This window comes from Canis aureus, chromosome 5 (genome assembly GCF_053574225.1).
Source record: "Canis aureus isolate CA01 chromosome 5, VMU_Caureus_v.1.0, whole genome shotgun sequence".
Taxonomy (NCBI): domain Eukaryota; kingdom Metazoa; phylum Chordata; class Mammalia; order Carnivora; family Canidae; genus Canis; species Canis aureus.
Genome location: NC_135615.1, coordinates 79574548 through 79594723, shown reverse-complemented (window position 1 = coordinate 79594723; position 20176 = coordinate 79574548). Strand labels below are relative to the sequence as shown.

Sequence of the window (20176 nt, the reverse complement as noted above, 5' to 3'; positions counted from 1 at the left end):
ATGCCCCCATCTCAGCCAAGCCTGAGGACCCCAGATGCTCCAACAGCCACGTTACTTGGCAGATTGTCAGATCCTTAAGAGAGTTCTGAGCTCAGGCTCGAGGTTGGGGGTGAATACTCCAGGCTGGGGGGATTAGCAACGGCCTTGTCAAGCCGGATAAGGCTGTGACCTGGATCACTGTGAACTCAAAGCCACCCCCACTGGAATTCTCTGGGTGACTGCCCAGGCCCCTCTGATAATACCTCCAGCCCCAGGCTCTGGGTTTTTATTGGACTTCCTGCATCTGTGAAGGCTGTTGGGGGCTGAGCAGAAGAATGCCTGGCCAGGTGCAGGCAGACGTTTCTCTCGCCACCTTCAGACCCGTCTTCATCACTCGCTCCCATTCAGGCCTTTAGGATTCCGGAAGCCAAGAGTCTATCGAGATTCCCAGCCTGTAGATCCCAATGTTGTGGCTGGGGGCAGGGAGCCGGCAGGGCCTGGAGCCTGATGGGGCTGCTCCTGAGAGCAGGCCACAGGAGCAGGAGCTGAGGCCGGGCCAGAAAGGTCAGTCACATATACTGGGAGGGGCAGACCAGCTGGACTGGGAGAGGTGGGAGAGGTGGGGTCTGGAGAGCAAAGAGGGTCCCTGGGGAGGGTGGACAAGGCAGAGGCCCTGCTAGAGGGGTCTCCCAAGGGCCCTGTGGTCCCTTTCCTAGTAAGGTGCAAGCCCGGTGAGCCGTGTGGTTCTTACGGAGGCCAGGCCACACGTGAAGGGAACCAGGGGTTTCTACCCAGGAGGTTGTTCCTGAACCTGGGGGCAAAGCCAGGCACAGTTATGAAGAGAGTTAGAGTTGGAATCTGTGTTTATGCTAATCTGAGGCTTTGCCTGCATTTCTTTTGAACTCAAACCACAGAAAATATTCGTCTTCGGGAAAAAGAATCATCACCAGTTCCTTAACCTTCTCTGCGCATCCGCTGTGTGCAGACACTTTGGTGCACGTGGGAGGGAACACGGAGCCAGAAGATGCCATTCCGGCCCTCTTAGGAAGGCCTCTCTGGCCTCCTCCTCCGGCCCCCTGGAGCCCTCCTCTCCCCACCCCCATGCCCAGTCCCCTCTCTCTGGAAGGTAGTTTAGCTTTGAGCTGGATTAATGGAGCCTTGGGGGTCAGACCCATCAGGTTCAACTCATGGCTTTGCTGCTTACCAGCTGTGTGATACGGGTGAGCCATTTCTGTTCCTTCGATCCCTGGTGTCCTAATCTGCAAATGGCCTACGGTGGCAGTGCCCACCTCATAGGATCGCTTTAAAGGGTAAAATGGGGTCAGCCTCATAGAGAGCCTCGCATGGTGTCTGTAAGCCTTGGCTATTCCTGTGTGTCATTCCACACACATTGTTTTCTCAGACCCAGTCTGGGCCAGTGTGCCAGGTGCTGCCCAGCGTAGGGATGAAATGGGACATCCTCACGGATTCAAGGTCTAGTTTGCTCATCCACTTAGGCGGTCAACAAATGTATATTAAACCCTCTGCTGGGCACGGGGATGTCAAAATAAAAGACATGGTCCCCCTCCCCAGTTTGCTCATAGTCTTGTGGGGGAGACACTATGATAGAATAGGATTGTCCCGTCATAAGGGAGCTCACCAGATCCAGGGGTCAGAGTAGGGAACTCATCCAGTCTGGTAGGGGGGTTCACTAAAATGCTTTTTATTTTTTATTTATTTTTATTTTTTAAGAAAGGAAGACCTGATTTCCTTATGGTTTCTCCAACTCATGGCCATGCATTTACCCCAGGACCTTTGTACCTGTTGTCCTCTCTGTCTGTGATGCTCCTCTCCCACATGTCCCTGTGGCCTGCTCCCTCACCTCCTCCATCACTTTGCTCTGATGTCACCTCCACAGTCAGACTTTTCCTGGCCACCCTATTTAAGCTGACAAAGCCCACCATCAGGTTCCCTCTCCCAACACACGCACCCAGCACTCCTGTCCTCCTTCCCCGTTTTATTGTTCTCTGGAGCGTTTATTAACCACCTGCCAAACCGTATCTTCTATGCCATATATTTGGGGAACAAAAAGTGTTCTTCTCAGGAATGCGCAGGGGAGCAGGTGATAGATAAGGCAAGGCTGGAAAGGGTGGTCGTGGGGCCAGATCATGAAGGGTCACATGCCTGCGGGGGAGATAGACACCCCTGACCCTGGCAGCAGGGGACACGTGCTGATATAGAGGTTAAGAAGACTGATCCAGGAACAGAGGAGGACATCAGGAAAGGCATCTCAAGGGGGCACAGCCCCTCTTAGGCCCAGGGAAGGAGTTCAAATGTTATTGTAGGTTTATGGGCATGGCATAAGGCCTGTTCTCGTTACCCCGTCCTAACAGACAGACCCCGATTCTAAACTCTAGAGTGCAGAGGCTGATGGGCTTAGCTCTGCATTCGTTTCCTGCAGTGCCCAGCTGGCACTCTGCCCGCAGGAGTTGCTCCGGAAATGATTGCTAGCCTGGATTGGAATTGGAGACAAGAGGAAGGGCCTGGAATTGTGAGCGTCAGGATCATGAGCCTAGAATCTCCGACACCACGTTGCATCTTGCCAGTCAGAGCCTATTCCAGGGTTTCTCCAAGAAAAGAAGTGACATTACAGCGTGAAAAAACAAGTAGGCGTTTACAAGGCAAAAAAGACAACGAACATTTGGGGGGGGGGGTGCGGGGAACAACAGAAGCAAAGACAGAAAGGAAAGCTAGCTCAAAGAAAACAAACAGTTTAGTGGGTTTTTCAAAGATAAAACCAAGCAGGTGCTTGCTACGGACTAGGTGTTTGGAGTTGCATTTTCAGCAAAGTATTTGGGGGAAGTCAGGCTTCAGTTTGTTATTGAAAAATAACCATTACATAGGTAGGAACAGACTGAGCCCAAGATACGACCAGCTGTATCTTTATTTTATTTTTATTTAAGTAATCTCTATACTTAACTTGGGGCTCGAACGTGCGACCCCGAGATCAAGAGCCACACGCTCTTCTGACGGAGCCAGCCGGGCGCCCCTAAGTGTATCTTTAGCGCAGGCTGCCAACTTATGGAATGACAAATCCGGTGAGGATGGCTACTCCCTCACATCTTGGTTCATCCCCTCAATTATTCTTTATTCCACAGATAAATATCAGATACCAATATGTATGAGGCCCTGTGTTAGCTGCTGAAAATATGATGAACGAGCCTGACGAGTTTCCTGGCCTCTAGGGGAAGGGGCAGGAGACAGAAATCCTAAACAAGTCAAGAAGGAAAGAAATGAGAGTTGAAGATGATGGTCAGTGCCACAAAGGGGGAAAACAGTGACCTGAGCTTAACTGGAGGCGGAGGAGCTACCTTGGGTAGGCGGTCAAGGAAGGCCTCCTGGAAGAGGTGGCATTTAGGATGAGACCCGGAGCTAATACTATGCTAAGTATTAGTATTCTAGGCTGGGGGGAGCAGTAAGTGCCAAAGCCCTCGGTAGAAAAGCTTGGAGTGCTCAAGGTTCATGTGACAGCTAGCGCTGTCACCAAAGGTCAGAGCTGGTAGGCGCCCTGGAGGTCACCCAGTCCAGATCCCACTCAGTTGATGTTGCTTTTTGCAACAGCCCTGAACATGACGGTGGCATGAATCAATGTCGGGGTGGGGAGACTGGTGAGGCAAGGGGCACAGACTATTTGACAGCTCTGTTGACGCCGGAGAGCAGCTGAAGGGCTCCTGACTTTTCTGTGCGTTTTTTTTTTTTTAATGTTGCAAAATTATAATTTTTTTTTTACACTTTTGCAGACTAGAACTTATGCTTCATAATTGACTTAGGTTAACTTCATGTGCTTTTGACAGGTCTCTCATGTTCCTAAAACTTAAAGAAAACGCCCTTTTCAGCGGAATCAAGTAGGGCCATGTTCCACCTCCTCACCCCCATCTTTTGCGCTATATTTCTGGTCTTAATAAAGAAAAAGTACCTCTGGGGACAGGAAGCTGACCCTCCTCAAGACAGATCATTCTATTTCCAGGACATTTGGGCTATTAGAAAAAAACTTTCTGGGCTTGAACCCAAATGGGCCTCCCTTGCCTGGTGCTGCCTCTGTAGTCTGGAGCCACATGGGACAACCACGGTGCTTTTCACCCTCAACAGACCTTCAGAAATTTGGAGACAGAGGCTGGGTCCCTAAGCCCCCTTCCAAGCGCCAGCCAGCCCCTACTCCCTCCATCTGACAGGCATCCTGTGACCCAGACACTCCCTAGTTTTCCAGAAATGCTCTCTCAGAGACGGGGTGGGGGGGGGTGGTGGTCAGGACCAGGCACATCCTTCCCGAAGAGGTCAGCTAGGGGCCCTCGCTCTGGGCACCACAGTCCTGCCATCATGGCAAAGACAGTGCTGCCTCTGTGATCCAAGTGCTACCAGGCTTGGGGACACAGGTCTGATGGCTGAGCTGTGTCATCCTGTCCTGTGCTTGCGTGGTTTGGTTTTGGGGTTCTCGGGTAGAAGTTTCTCATTTCCTGTTGAACTCATATCATCTTGCTCTTGATCGAGGCCATTCTGGGCCACCACCACCAGGGGTAAAGTCCAAACTCCTTAGCCTGACACTCAAGGTTCTTTGTGACCTACCCCTGTGCGTCCCTTCAGTCAGCCCTCCCCCCATTCCTCATTTCCTACTAAACACGTAGAGAAAGTTCCCTTTTCTGAGAAATGAAGCATGGGTCTGCCCCAGCAAACGTTCGTTAAGCCCCTACAATGTGGGGCTCAATCCTAAACACAATCTTAAACGCAACACAACCCTAAACACCTGCCATGCCTCAGCTCGGAACATTGGGCTGAGGCAGGTAAAATGATTATCCCCATTACTGAGCAGTTCAAAACCTTGCCTAAGGTCACACAGCTAATGAGCAGTGGTTCCAGAACATGGGCTCTTCATTAGCAGGCAGCGTGCCTCACCTTACCCCGTGGTGTGCTGCTCCGGGTACATCTCCCTGCATCCATTGACGTTGTTAGGAGCGTGAGATTGCCCACATGCGAGTGCTTACAGCACAGCAATGGGCAGATGTTACAAGTCAGGGCTCGTCTCCCCCTCCAAGAGCCAGCTATTAAATAGTTACTCGAACATCACTGCCTAATGCCCTCAGCTACCTTGTCCATTTGTAGCCCCCCAAATGAGCCAGCGTGACAATGCCCGCGTAGGTGGCTCCTTCCACCTGGGATGCCCTTCCTTGCATCCTTGCCTGGTGAACTCTCATCCATTCTGTTTTTTCCAGTTTTTTAAAAAAGATTTTGTTTATTCATGAGAGACACACAGAGAGAGGCAGAGACACGGGTAGAGGGAGAAGCAGGCTCCCCCAGGGAGCCCGATGTGGGACTTGATCCCAGGACCCCAGGATCACGCCCAGGCAGATGCTCAACTGCTGAGCCACCCAGGTGTCCCTTTTTTCTATTTTTTTTTATTGTGGTACAAGACACACAACCTCAAATTTACCATCTTAACCATATTAAATGTACGGTTCAGTGGTATTAAATACATTTATGATGTTGTGTAACCACCATCACCATCCATCTCCAGAACTCTTTTCATCTTGTAAAGCTGAGAGTCTGTTCCCATTAAAAGCTAACTCTCTATCCTTTCTCCTGTCCCCTGGCACCACCACCCCCATTCCATTTTCTGTTTCTATGATGTTGATTACTCTGAGTGACTCCTATAAAGTAAAATTGTACAATATCTGTGCTTTTGTGACTGGCTTATTTCACTTCTTGTAATGCGCTCAAGGTCCAGCCAAGTTGTAGCATCAGAATTTCCTTCCCTTTTAGGGCTGGATAACCTTCCACTTGTATGTATATAGGATGTATATACCGCCTTTTATTTATCCATTCACTTGTTGATAGACCCTTGGGTTGTTTCCACACTTAAGCTGTTGTGAATAATGCTGCTATCAGCACGAGTGTACAGATATCTCTTTGAGACCCAGCTTTAAATTTTTTTCTAAAGATTTTATTTATTTATTCATGAGAGAGGCATAGAGGGAGAGGCAGAGACACAGGCAGAGGGAGAAGCAGGCTTCTTGTAGGGAGCCCAATGCAGGACTCGATCTCAGGACCCCGGGATCACGTCCTGAGCCAAAGGCAGACACCCAACCACTGAGCCACCCAGGTGTCTCAAGAGACCCTGCTTTAAATTTTTGGGTACATACCCACCGATGGGACTGCTGGGTCATATGGTGATTCTACCTCTAATTTTTGAAGGAATCACCATGCTGTTTTCCAGCAACTGTGCCATTTCACACTCCTACCAACAGTGTACAAGGGTTCCTTTTTCCTCAACCTGCTTTTAAAGATTCAATGCAGGTGCCTTTTCTTCTAGAAAGCCCTCCGTGATCTCCTCGTCCTGGGACAGGTGCCCTTAGTGTACATTTACTGAGCAACTGCTATGTGCTTGGCGTTGAGCTCAGCACCTGAAACGCAGGTTTGCACAGGAGATGATCTCTGCTCTCAAGACACATTCGCTGTCCCATTGGTGCTGCCGGGGCGGAGAGGATAGGACTCAAGCCTGAGTTCTAGGACAGGCCACTAGAGGGTGCTCCAGGCAGGGAGCAGCAAGGAAGCACGTGGGGGATAAGACAATAAGGAGCGGTGGAGACCAGGGCAAAGCTAAACTTGTGTCCAGTTGAAGGGGGCAGGTACTTCTCCACTCTGGCCAGCTGTTGCCATGTAGGAATCCAGAGCCGGGATCACCAGAGAAGAAAGAGAGAAGCTGGAAATCTGGATTTTTGTCTGAGATCTCTCTCTCTCTCTCTTTTTTTAAAGATTTTATTTATTTATTCATGAGAGACACACACACACACAGAGGCAGAGACACAGGCAGAGGGAGAGCAGGCTCCATGCCGGGAGCATGACGCAGGACTCGACCCCAGGACTTCAGGATTGCGCCCTGGGCCAAAGGCAGGCGCTAAACCGCGGAGCCATCCAGGGATCCCCTGTCTGAGATCTCTTAATACTTCCACGTTACCAACTGATTTCAACATTTTGAAAGTCACTGAGTAGGACAAGCATAGGACTTCCTAGGGCTGCATTTAGCTCAGGGCTATAAGTTTATAACCAAAGACCCAGTTCCACTCATTAAGCAATTATTGAGAATTATGAGCTCTGACTATAGCTCAGCTTTCACTTCTCCATCTAGAGTATGAGGAAGTCATGTGACACTTTGGTCAGGGGTCCTGTGAAAATCACAATCCTTAGATCTTTATTGGGCGTCAATCTCTTTGTGGAGTGGCAAGAACGTGGACCTGGGGTGACAGGCCAGGCTTTAGGTTGCGGGTCTGCCTTCTGTAGGCCACCTAACATCTGCCCCTCAGTTTCCTTACTTAGAATGGGGTCCCGATGCCCTCTAAGATTTTGTGAGGATTCAAGATCCCCATCGGTGAACTTGCCTTGTGCCGGCGGCACAGTATGGAGTTCCTCTCTCCTTCCTTCCCAATTGGTCAGCCTTGAAACTCCCTCCAATTGGAAGTGCTGGAAGAGGCTAGATGTGTGATGAGTTCTACAACATTCCAGAGATCAGCAAGCTTCTTGTGGAGGGAGGAGTCAGGGGGCCTCCATATGGCCCACCTGCCAGTGAGCTCTAGGCAATCCTGCTCTATGTGCCAGCCTCCTGGGGGGCAGCAGATCCTCCTCTGATGAGGCCGAGAGCACTTCGGCAGCTCTGGTCTCGGGAGGAGAGGGTGTCCAAGTGTGTCTGGCTGCCCTCAGTGGGGCTTCAGCTCTGACGAGCCTGTAGAAAATGGACACAGCAAGTGCCGGAGAACAAGCATGATTATGAGAGGATTAATTTATTACACAGATATTTCTTGAGGGCCTACCAGGTGTCAGATGTTGCTCCAGGTGCTGGGGTCAGAAATGAATCAGAGAAGGATCCTGCCCTCAAGAGTCTTCTACTCAATGGGGGTGGATGTGGTCGGGACAATTTAATCCCTGGAGTGTGAATGACTGGATCCCTTACTGGGGAGAGGGGAGTTGACAGGGGCTGGGCTGTGGGGGAGACGATGAGTTTGGTCCTGGGGTTCCTGCAGGACACTGAGCTACCCTACGTGGCAGGTATTTGGATTGTAATGATTGTACATATATATTTAATTATTATATTTGAAGTGTGGGCTGGGGCCATGGGTATGAAGCTAGAGCCAGAGTCATCATGCATTCGCTCGGCAAACCTAACTTAGCACCTACTGTGTGCCAAGTGCCAGGAGTACAGAGGTGAAGCAGACGCAGTGCCTACCCTCGGGGGGCTCTCAGTTTAGTGCAGTGACATACAGCATTGATATTTATAACAGTTATGATTCCCGAGCACCCATGGGGTGCCGGGCACTGTGCTGAGCCTCTCTGTCTGCATCGCTTCATTGAGTGATCACAACTCTAGAATGAAGCCGGTTCCATCACTGTCCTGGTCTACAGATGGTGGTAAAAGCGAGACTCGAGGAGGCCAGGGGACACCGGTAGTCGGAGGTGACACCTAGATATGAATCCAGTTCTGTCTGACGTGAAGCCCAGACTCTTGGACCTGGCACCGAACCTCCTCCTCCTTCCAGTACTCAACCGTTTGTTCAGGGAGTGACACTGTTGTGTCAAAGCTCATGCCAGGTTCTGCTTGGCCGGGCTAGCCTCTGGATATCTGCATAAAATGAGCCCTCAATCCCGGAACTCGGCCGAGCTCACCCCAGGAGAGGGGGAGAGAAAGAGAGGAGCAGACTCGGGGGGCAGACCCCGCATGTGGGGGCCGGATGGAGGTGGGGGTGAGCTGCGGAGGACGGATGGCCGAGTGTGGCCTCGCAAGGCTGGAGAGGGAGAGGGTCGTGGGGTGAAGCCCAAGTTTGGGGGGATCCCTGGGAGCCCGTGCAGGGACACAGCGGCGGGTTCAGGTGGCAGAGTGTTTGGATGGAAGTGGGTGATGAGCAGCTGGAGGCTTCTCTGTCCAGAAATGTGGCTTTGAGAGGGGAAAAAAAATCTGGAGAGACAGGTCTGAGGAGGCAGGGACATTTCCTCTTGTTTGGTTTAGGATGGTGAGGCCTGTGAGTGTCTGTAGGCGGAGGAAGGACCTGGTGGGGAAGGAGAAAAGTTGATACAGAATAGAGAGGAGATCCCCCCCCACCCAGGGACGTATCGTGGATTTACTTGGTGCTTTACTATCTGTCCCCTGAACCCGAGGGCAAGTGTGGGGGGCCGGACCTCTGTCTTGTTCACGATGGACCCCAACCCCACTGGCATCTTGCATGTAGGAGACACTAGTAGGTACTTTCTGTATAGAACTGGGGCTCACAGGGTTTTGTGGGGTGCCCAGCCATTAGGTCTCAGGAGGAGAAGGGCTCCTAAGTTTGCCGTGAGGGGAGAAAAGAAGCCAAGGGGGAGGAGAAGGAGCTCACACGCACATCTCAGAAAAGTGTGTGCACAGGGGGGTCAGGGACGGGCGGGGCTCGGGATGGAGAGAGTGGAGAACAGAGCCTAATAACGGTTGTCTGTGCTCCTCAAGACACGCTAGAAGGTTACTCTTCATTTACTTACTGGCATTGTTTGGCCACTGCTCTGTCATAAATGCGCTCATTCGCTTTATCCTAACAAGGACTCTGTGAGGCAGGCCGGGCACAGCCAGCCCGGAGGAGATGTAGCTTGCACTTGCAGCCTGAAGCTCATCTACATTATGTGATGTCGACCCCCTGCACCACGCACCTCCCCATTTGGCCTTATTTTATTTATTTTTAAAAAGTCTTTTTTTATTTATTTACTCACGAGAGACACGGAGAGGCAGAGGGAAAAGCAGGCTCCATGCCAGGAGCCCGGGATCAAGCCCTGAGCCAAAGGCAGATGCTCACCCACTGAGCCAGGTGCCCCCCGGCCTTATTTCACACAGCAGGTGCCTCATCGTGGGCCTCTGGGGCGGCCGGGAGTCATTATTCTCCTGGATCACAGGAACAAACAGAGGTGTGGTGACTTGTCCGGAGTCACACAGATCCTGGGTGGCTGAGTGGGGACTCTAGCCGGCGTGGCTCCCACTGCCAGCCTGGTGGGCTCTCCTTCCCAGAGGGAAGGAATGCAGGAATTCCGTAAGGAGTTCAGGTGCCAAAAGGGAGGTGCCAGCTCCAGGGACATTTCACAACATCCCCAGAGTGGGGCTTCACGGGCTCCAGGGTCTCCCCACCCCAGGAACCCGGCAGCGTGGACGGAGAGGGTTGGCAGGTGAGGAACAACAGGAAGAGGGCGAGGACAGAGTTGGGGGGGGCCACCTGGCTGCCCCAGAGTCGAGCCCAACGGAGGAGCCGTGGGCTGGAGGGCTCGATAGAGACACGCAGTGGCAGGGGGAGGGGGGCTGCCCTGGAGGGGGATTCCAGCTCTCCGGTCCCTGGTGGGGAACCCTGGACCATGGGTGGCCCAGGCCAGACCCTCCTCTGTGTCTCTCCTGGAACTCACCCGGGGAACTGTGACACGCTCAGGGAATCGCTGCTTTAGAACACAGAGAGGCAGAGAGTCCCCTGGGGTCTCGGGGGGAGAAGCAGGGCTCCTATGTGAGCCATCGGGACGCCTGGAGGCGGCCCAGGCAGGACGTGGGAGGCGGGCAGAGAGGCCTTTAAAACCCGCGGGCCCAGCGCCTGCTTCTCCTGCAGCGGGGCGGAGAGAAGGGCTCCCTGGTGAGGAACCGCATCTGGGGACTGCCTGGCTTGGAGGTGTGGGGGTGTGCAGGGTGCAGGGAGGGAGAGGGGCTGGGAGAGGAGGCCCCTGACCCCCCCAGAGCCTCCCCCCCAGATGGAGGGGAGGTCTCTCGTGTGCCTGTTGTGCAGCGGGCTTGATGCTGTCCGTCCCCTGTGGCCGGAGACCTGACCTGGGGGTCCTGGAGCGTGGAGGCGGGGGGGGGGGCTCTGTCCCTCCAGGGACCCAGCCACTCCTGGCCCCCACTCTTTCATGCTTCCGTTAGGCTGTCTGTCTCCACTCTCTCCACCTCCCATGACCTCAGCCACCACTTTACTCCAAAATTATCTCGCCGCCGTGCTCATTGCCCTCTGTGGTTGCTCGATAAAAATAGCCAATCCCACATCCTTCTCCTGGGGGCCGGCTCTGAGCTCCACCGATGGGCCACTTTCCAGCCCCTAAGTTGGCTGTGTCCCTGCTTCTGTCACCTCCTCGCTGAGACCTCTCTGCAATCTTTCTCGGAGCCCCCTTCCATGGGGCCTCATGCTGTTCCCTGCACTGACGGCCCCCGCCCAAGGTGCTCAGAAATGCGCCTGGGATTTTGGTTCGATTCAGGCAGGTACGGTAAGGCCAGGAGCTGGTTGCCATGGAGAAGACAGTCTGTGACTTACAGTTTCTGGGAGAAGGGGACACGCCACACATGCGGGGTCACACCGTGCGGGGCCACACGGGGAAGCACCGGGGTTGTTGATCCGGAGGTGGAAGAAACGAGAGCCAAACTGTGCCCGGAGCCTCTCTTGTGTTTTCTGTGGGAAAGGCCAGGCAGGGGGCAAACAGCTTGGGCCTGACCAGCTCGGAGGATTTCCGCAGACTCCAGGCTGCAGGGGTGGTGGGTCCCTAGGTCCCTAGCAGTCTGCTTCTGGCCCTGGGGTGATTTAGGGCAGGGGAGAGATTGGCTGGGAGCAGGAGAGTTAGACAGGGGGTTGGGGGGCAAGTTCGGGACTGGCTGGTTTGCACATAAGAAAGCCTTGTCCCTGGGGAGTCTTGTTATCGCTAGGAATTAGCTACTCCTGGGAGGGGCTGTGTCTTCCCAGCACCCCCCTCAAAGGTCCCCATGGGACATCAAAGTCTCATCAAATACGGAAAAGGTACCCCACGAATAGTACACAGGGGCTGGCAGTGGAGCAGAGTAGGTCTGCAGCCCTGGGCTGCACAGTTGGGCAGCTCACCTCCCCTTCCTCAGTTTCTCCATCTGTGAGATCAACAACTACCCTCCCCTCGTTCAACAAATGAGTATGGAAGGGACAGACACGGTAGCAGCAGGTCTAACAACCGCCACCTGCCAGGGTGCCCGGCAGGCTTACAGAGACAGGGGACAGATCCTGGCACACTGCGGGTGCCCAGGCTTGGCGGCTGGCCTCTTCCTCCTGTTGTGGCTCTGAGAAGAGGCCGGGGATGATCGGTGTGGAAGGGGTAGGGTCTGGAGCCATGTCCCCTGGTCGGTTGGAGCCCCCGAGGCGAGGCCACGGGTGGACAGAACCCTCAGGAATGTTCTTGGAACTCAGAGGAGCTGCTGGACAAAGGGTGGCACGGAGAGGCCCGCCCGCAGCCGGAGCCCTGGGGAGCGGAGGTGCTGTGCTTGGAGCCAGGGCCCGGGGGTGCCAGGGGCTCGGGGCAGAGCGCCGCACGAGTGACCACTGAACCCAGGGATCAGAGACAGCCGGGCACCGACGGGGGAACCTTGGCAGACCATCAGCCGCTGAGCCGCTGTGGATAAACACGGACCTTGGGATCCAGAGAGGGAAGGGAAGCAGACAGCGCCGGTAAGGAACCCCCGAGAGGCCAAGTTAGAATCAGGCGCTGGCCCAAGCCGCATGGAATTTCCTCTGCCTCCTGGGTGTGATTTTTCGGGAGTCAAGGCCGGTGATTCATGTGTTTGCCGAAGGCAGGTGCTGGGGAGGGAAGCTGGGGTCTCCAGGCCCGCGGAGTAGAGCTCCGAGGCTCAAAGGCAAGTCACCCCTCCGAGAAGGGAGGCTGTGCTGGGCGGTGAGAGGTGCACAGCCCTGGGGTTGAACCCTTCCTCCACTTCTTACAAGCTGCCTGGCTTCTGGCAAGTTCCATGAGGTCTCTGATCCTCCATTTCTCTGCTGGGAAAAATGGGAGCAGTGATATCTACTCTTGGGAGCCCTCATGAATACCCAGGGTCGACTTACTCTTTACGTAGACACAGTACTTGGAGCTCATAGAAATGTTTTAAATCTAATTGTTTTAGAATCAGGGGAAAAAAATGAATAGAATCGTAATGGATATATCATACTACATCCCGCCTGGATCATATTTGTTTCCATACCAACACAGTTGTAAGATATAACTTAAAATAATTTTTTTTTTTTTGGAGGAAGGGGCCCATGAAGGCGAAAGTGCCCGGGACCCACAAAGCCACAGCAAGGCCCTGAAGGCTGCTTACATGGGGCTGCTGGTGCTTCCTTCCGGAGGCCCCACTCCGGGCCAGGCCCTACTCTCGGTACTGGGACAGAGGGGTGAAGCCGCTTCGCTTCTGGCACCCCCTCCCCCCCCAGACACCAGCAGGTCAGACATCCTTGACAACCAGCAGCCAGGGCCGAGAGATGAAAGAACAGAGGACTTAGCATCATCTGCTTCCCTCTGCCTCCCACCCTGACCCCATCACTCCCTCCATCCTGGCTTCTTTCCTCCCTACTTGGTCCTTGCGTCCTTCATTAAGGGCCACGTCCAGCTTGTGTCAATTCCTGCCTGTCGCCTGTGCCACCAAATCTCCATTAGGAAACCTCTGCCTATTTTAGCCATTGCCTGCGGAGGGGGCAGTTGTGCTGGGGCATCTGTGGTGGGAAAGTCCACTCCTGCCTCTACTGGGGACCATACCCCACGAGTGCTCTTTGGCTCCAAGGGACCCCCCAGGATCAACTCCTTGAGGTTTTTGCCCCTTTTCCAACTAAGGTCGCCTTTGTGCTGCCCAACAGGAGAGGGTGAGGCCTGGCGGGAACCCAGGGGTGGGGTCCGGATGCGTCTCCTGAGAGGCATGTCATGGGATGCATTTTCTCTTCCAGAACCCTGGAGATGAACGGCCTTCTCACACTGGCTTGGTTACTGGCTTGTTGTAAGTGCTGGTCCCATGACCTCTGAACTTGTGACCTTCTATCCCCAGGAACAGTAGAGTAGTGGAAAGGAGGCTAGTCTTGGAGGTTGTTGAGACTTGATCTTGAATCTCGGCTCTGCACTTCCTATGTGGGCGTCAGCAAGAGCCTTTGCCTCTCTGAGCCTCTGTCTCCTCATCTGTGACACGGGATGACATTTAGCCAACTGGTGGGGCTGTGGCATGATTTTAGATGGTGATAGGTAGAGAGGTGATTGTGTGACGTGGACCAAATGTGGCTTGCAAATGTGAGAAGCATATTTTTTACTTTGGTGCAAAACAAAACAAAATGAGGCCCAAATGAAAAACTAGACCCTCATAAGTAACTATTCCATCCCGTGGTTCCTGGGTCATTCTCTGCTGAGGCTGGCCTGGGTCTTCTTTTCTTTTCTTTTCTTTTCTTTTTCTTTTCTTTTCTTTTCTTTTCTTTTCTTTTCTTTTTCTTTTTCTTTTCTTTTTTCTTTTCTTTTTTTTTCTTTCTTTTCCTTCCTTTTAAAAAAGATTTTATTTATTTATTCATGAGAGACACAGAGAGAGGCAGAGACACAGGCAGAGGGAGAAGCAGGCTCCCTGTGGGGAGCCTGATGTGGGAGTCGATCCCAGGACCCTTGGATCATGCCCTGAGCCAAAGGCAGGTGCTCAACCACTGAGCCACCCAGGCATCCCTGGCCTGGGTTTTCAACACACGCCCTACCTGCTGCCATCTCCCAGCTGGAGGTAAATGCACAGCACAGGGGAGCCCCATGACCGTGTACACAACCCCCAACAGCTATCCTAATCTCTGATGTCTTGCCAGATCCCTGAGACTCACCGAGGGTGGGAAGCCTAGTGGGAGGAGGGAGTCCCTGGCTCCCTGTGAAACCCTGAACCTTTCCTTCCAAACTATTGTCTCCCAATCTGGAAGGTGAGGTAGCTGGCTTCTATGATCTGGGAGGATCCCACCCTGCTAAAGGTTCTGGGCCTGATGTTCTAGATGGTGTTATTTGCGGGGAGGGAGGTGCCCATCGTCAGGAGAGACAGGAAGCACCTGTCTGCCTGCTTCCTACAGCTACCATATTAATTACACTTAATATTTCTCAGTCATTCACTATGTGTCTGCCGCTGTGCTCAAAATTCACACATGTCCTCTCATTTTAACCCTCAGAATAGCTCCAAAATGTAGGCACTCACTTTAGCCCCTCACCCCCATTTGCAGACGAAGAGGCGGAGGCTTTAAGAGATGAAGTGACACATTGTGCTGAGAATGAGCAGCAGAGGCAGGATTTGAACCCATGTTCTCACATTCTCCGAGTCCAGACTTGTAGCTCTTCTGCATGCCCTCCCCTTTCTCGGTCCTGTCCCACTAATGGGGAGAATAAGGAGGAGACACCCGGGTTTCCGCAAGCCGCAGGGCAGGAGAAGGGGCAGGTTCATGTGGGGCAAGTGTGTTCACCCAGAGCCGTGGTCTGCCTTCCAGGTGTGCGTGCTGTGCCAGGAGGCTTGCTGGACCTCAAGTCTATGATTGAGAAGGTGACTGGGAAGAGCGCCCTGACGAACTACGGCTTCTATGGCTGCTACTGTGGCTGGGGCGGTCGGGGGACCCCCAAAGATGGCACCGATTGGTGAGCTGGTCATCATGATTATCCTTTGCACTCAGCCTCTGCACCCGCATTATCTCACATAATTCCGCGTCAGTTCTGGAAGAGGAGTATCAAAGTGCCACTTTATTGGCAAGAAAACTGCGTGCCAGGGAGGTTAGCTGACTTGCTCAAGAGACATCTAGTAACTTCTCAGTAACCTAATGTGTCAGTTGTTCTATTGCTACATAACACATCACCCCAAAATGTAATGGCTTAGAGTGAGCATGATCATTTATTTTGCTCAGAATTGGCCCTTTGGGTAGGGCTTGGCAGGATGGCTTGTCCCTGCCCCCCACCCCCCCACCCCTACCCCTGGCTTCAACTTGGGCAGCTTGAATGAGGCCGGACCATCCAGTTTCCAGATGGCTCACTCTCGTGGCTGGCTGCTGGCTGGAAGCTCAGCTGAGGCTAGAGAGGGGTTGGGGGGCTCGGTTCCTCTCACTTAGGCCTCTCCAAGGCTGTTGGGACTTCCCCACAGCACAGTGACTGCTGGATTCCCTAAGAGTGAGTGTCCCAAGGTTGCAGGGCAAAAGGGTCTAGCCTCAGAAATTCTATGGTGTCACTTGGTGGAGGCAGTCACAAAGGCATTGAGAGGAAAGGGACCTAGATTCCATTTCTTGATTGGGAAGTGTCAAAGTTCTAGAACATGTGAGCAAAAGAGATTGTACTTTGGGAAATTCTGAGATACCTGATGTGGATAATGGAATGGGGCCATGAGGCAAGTGGATGGGAGATGGCGGGAGCCAAGTTTTCCACTGCTGGAAGGGGAGTTCTCTCCCTGCGGTGATGGATTAGAGGTGGAGATGTCAGTATGAACTCTTGTTTAGCTTAATATAGAGGCAGGTAGTTACATACAGAAATAGGTACAGATGTATTTACTAACACGGGTTAATATGGACACAGTTTTTGCTCTCTCAGCTGAGAGGACCTAGAAGAAACAACATCCAGGAGCAATAAGCAACTTCCAGTGCCCAGATCTGGTCTCTAACACCATTCTCCAAAACAATGAACCAAGGCTCCTTGGAGACATGGCTGATTCTAGGACCAGGACAGAAAATATATAGGAGGAGCCTGGAGTTTCATGTGAGCCCAAAAGATAAGGAAGTATTCAAAAGAGCCACCTCCCGCATAGATAGGGATAGGTCAGGGAGCACAAGAGCCAACTGGAAGGGCTCCCAGTGGCCAAAGCTAGAGTGATTAGAGCAGCAAGATAAACCCATAGCCCCAGTCTTATCATGAGAAAAACATCAGACAAATCCCATAGAGAGCCATCCTACAAAATACGAGCCCGGCTCTCCTCAAAACTGTCAAGGTCATCAAAAACAAGGAAAATGTGAGATACTGTCACAGCCAAGAGGAGACTAAAGAGACTTGACAACTAAGTGTAATGAGGTGTCCTGGATAGGATCCTTAAATAGAAAAGGACATTAAGTAAAAACTAAGCAAATCTAAATAAACTAGGGACTTTTTACAATTAAGGAATCAATAGTGGTGCATCATGATTTAGCTGATTAGTTATTTAATCTATGATATCAATATCGGTTTGTTAATTGTAACACCTAATAGAAGATGTTGATAATGGGAAAAACTGGGTGTGGGGTACAAAGGAACACTCTATACCACTTCTCTATTTTTCTATAAATCAACTTTTAAAAAGTGCCATCTTCCACACCTAACACACTGGAAGTTTATTTTTTGCTCACATCACAGTTCCTTGTGACTCACATATTAATGTCCGGACCCAGGTTCCTTCCATCTTGTGGCTCTGCCATCCCCTGTGCCCTCAGAGTCTTCTGCTGGGTCGTCTCCATCCACCTGAGAGACAGGGAATGAGAGAAAGAAGAGGACAGTGTGGGAGGGTTTCATGGGTAGGTCTGGAAGTGGTGGACATCACTTCTGACCATTATGCCCCCGCCAGAACCTAGTTGTGTGGCCACAGCCACTCACAAGTGAGGCTGGGAAAAGTAGGCTCACAGTGACCCCGAGGGAGAGAGCAGGTGAGTGAACCACTAGCCAGTGGCAGGGGCCCCAGCGGAAGAGCAGAGAAGTGCTCAACCATACCCCTAGATTCTCTCTTTGCCAGAGCGCACCCACCTAGCTGCCCCCCGCTAATGTGACGTGCCCCTTCCATCCAGGATCTACATCTCTTGCGTTGGCAGGTGCTGTTGGGTGCATGATCGCTGCTACGGGCGGCTGGAGGAGAAAGGCTGCCACATCCGGACACAGTCCTACAAATACAGATTTGCACAGGGACTGGTCACCTGTGGTAAGGCTGGGGCTTCCCCTTCAGGCCACTGATAGAGCCTGGGTCTTTGCTGGTTCTGAGCTCAGCTGTCCCCGGGGTCAGCCGGCCCGGCCCATATCTGGGAGGGCAGAGCTGGGGGCAGGAGGGGCAGCAGGGGCAGGATTATCGCGGGTATATCTGACCTCTGGGGAAGGGCTGAAACCTCGCAGGCGGAGCATTCCCCAGGTGCCAAATGCTTTGCATGCTTCCTCTCACTTGCTCCCCCAAATACCTTTTGGAGTGTGTTCGTTCTTCCCATTTTACGAGTGAGGAAACTAGAATTCAGAGCCTTGCCAGCGCGCACGGCTAGAGCTGGGATTCAAGCTCAGGTCCGTCTGAGTTTGCGAAACTCCTTCTGGGGGCCGTGTCTCCTCCTTGAGGACTGGACTTCCTCCCTGGCAGAGGCCGTCTCCACCATCAGAGTGGGAACGTCCAAAGGGAGAGAACGTGTCTCCACCGTCAGACTGGGTGGGAACTCCCAGAGGGCAGGGGCTGTGCTCCCTGGGTCGAAACCTGTCCCGGGGCAGCAGCTAGGCCGCTTCCATCGGATCATGCATTTCCCTGTGTGGAAGCTGTGCCTCCCTCATCGGACGGAGAGCCTCCCGGGGCAGGACGCAGACCGGGGAGTCTGCTGAGGATAGAAGCAAGCCCAGGAGGCAGTGTTGGTGGAGCCCCCGTTCCCCTTCTCATTGTGCCTTTGGTGTCCTGTTTGCAGAATATGGGCCCCTCTGCCAGATGCAGCTCTGCACCTGTGACCGGAAGCTCGTCTACTGCCTCAAGAGGAACCTAAGAAGCTACAACCCTCGCTACCAATACTTCCCCAACATCCTCTGCTCCTAGTCGCCCTCAGGGAGCTCTTACTTGACCAGGACTTTTGCCCCCTTCTCCTACAACACAGAGCCCACCGACTCTGCTGGGTTCCTGTGAGAGGCCCCCAGTCTTGGCCACGGGGCTTGGGGGAGTCCCCTGGCCACACTTCACACTCCGCAGAGTTCCAGGAGAGTGACTCTGCTCGTAGGACCTGGTAAGGTCAGGGTCCCTGACCCCGACTCATGAAGTCGGCCCCTCTGATGCAGGGAGCTCGCCCCTAGCTCCAGGCCAGCTGTCCGCCCTTGGCCCCAAAGACAGCGCTCCTTCTCCAGGAAGATGCATTTACTTTTCAGTTTCAGCAGTCAGATTAGCCCTATACCCTCTAGAGAATTTTTACTCAAGGTAAAAGCAACATGAACCCCATATAGATATTAAATAAAATCTCTTCTTAAATAAAACCACATGGGCACTTGTCTCTGCTCTTGGGGATTGCCTTGCACCCCTTCTTCCTCTGCCACTGGGGCACTGGACCCAAAGGTACCGGAGACTCTCAGGAATAGAAGGTGAGGATTCATAAATAGGTTTTCTGGGATCCAAGCCTTCTTTAGGGTTCATCTTCTTACACCATGGGGTCCTCTCTGGCCAAGCACCGGGTTCCATTCTTCCTTGAGGAGGTGAGGAGAAGGTGCTTGGCAATCATGCCAGCTTGGGCTTCCGGGCCAGAAAGGGCTGCGTTCAAATCCCAGCACCAGCTTCTCTAGACGCCTGGTCTCGGGCTTGTTGCTGAACCTCTGTGACTTCCAGTTTCCTTAAAAAGGAAACCAGAATGTTTCTTGCAATGTAGAGTGGGTAATCTGGAGGTCATCTTGCTGCTGACACGGGCATGCTGAGGTTCTGGAATTCCGCAGAGCAGGACATTTTTTTTTAAAAATAGGGTTCAACGGAAGGGTTTATTTTTGCCACGTAAGGATTCTAAAAAACCCACCTCATCTATCAATTCATAAAATAAAGGGTGATCTAATACCAAGACTGTGGGAAGAAAGCACACATTCTGAAACAAAGGAGAGTCCTTTCCAAGAAAGGACCTTTGGCTTCCTTATGCGGACAAACCCCAAAATAACCACATGATAAATGGGATCTATATTTAAAAAAAACTCCCAACACTGAACATTTTTCAAAATAAAATGTAATTTTATGAGACGACTCTGAATGTACTAGTGCCTTAGAAAAGTGATACCGACTTGAGTCTATTTGACTGTGTTGCATAGAATGGAGCTCATGTGTCCCATTTACTCTTCAAAAAAAATTTTTTTTTTAAATCAAAACTGTTCCCCAAGTCCAATGTGAAATAAGCACACAGGAGAGTTAGAAGCTTCACTTTGATGCCATTTCTCCCCAGTTAAGAGTTCCTGAATGATGGAGAAGAGACCCCAGCCCCGTCAGGGGCAGGTGGCGGGCAGGGGTTGTCTTGCCGCTGGGGTTCTGCAGGAGGGGCTGCGTGCAGGCTGTGCTCTCCGGGCGTCCCAGTCCAGGGCACCTGCATTCAGACAGGCACAGGCAGGCATTTGTGGACAAGGGAAGCTTCGAGGTTACAAAAGCAACAGCACAGGCTGAGATGGGCTTGAGCTGGAGGGGCCTCTGGGGAACTTTTATTTATCTACC

General features: G+C 52.6%; 1 protein-coding gene across 10 annotated transcripts; it reads left to right on the top strand.

Moving 5' to 3' along the window:
* The first annotated feature begins 267 nt into the window (after positions 1-267).
* On the top strand, positions 268-18972 carry PLA2G5 (phospholipase A2 group V). 10 transcript variants are annotated; one of them, XM_077899359.1, is made up of 7 exons: positions 10441-10631; positions 12195-12452; positions 12579-12637; positions 13716-13765; positions 15258-15402; positions 17580-17686; positions 18420-18972. In XM_077899359.1, the coding sequence occupies exons 4-7, from the start codon at positions 13726-13728 to the stop codon at positions 18542-18544; spliced, it is 417 nt and encodes a 138-aa protein (XP_077755485.1). In that variant the 5' UTR covers positions 10441-10631; positions 12195-12452; positions 12579-12637; positions 13716-13725; the 3' UTR covers positions 18545-18972. The 10 variants fall into 10 exon arrangements, with proteins under 10 accessions (XP_077755478.1, XP_077755481.1, XP_077755475.1 ...); XM_077899353.1 differs by lacking the exon at positions 12579-12637 and having other exon boundaries at positions 10442-10631; XM_077899355.1 differs by lacking the exons at positions 10441-10631; positions 12195-12452; positions 12579-12637 and adding an exon at positions 271-543.
* Positions 18973-20176: the final 1204 nt, after the last annotated feature.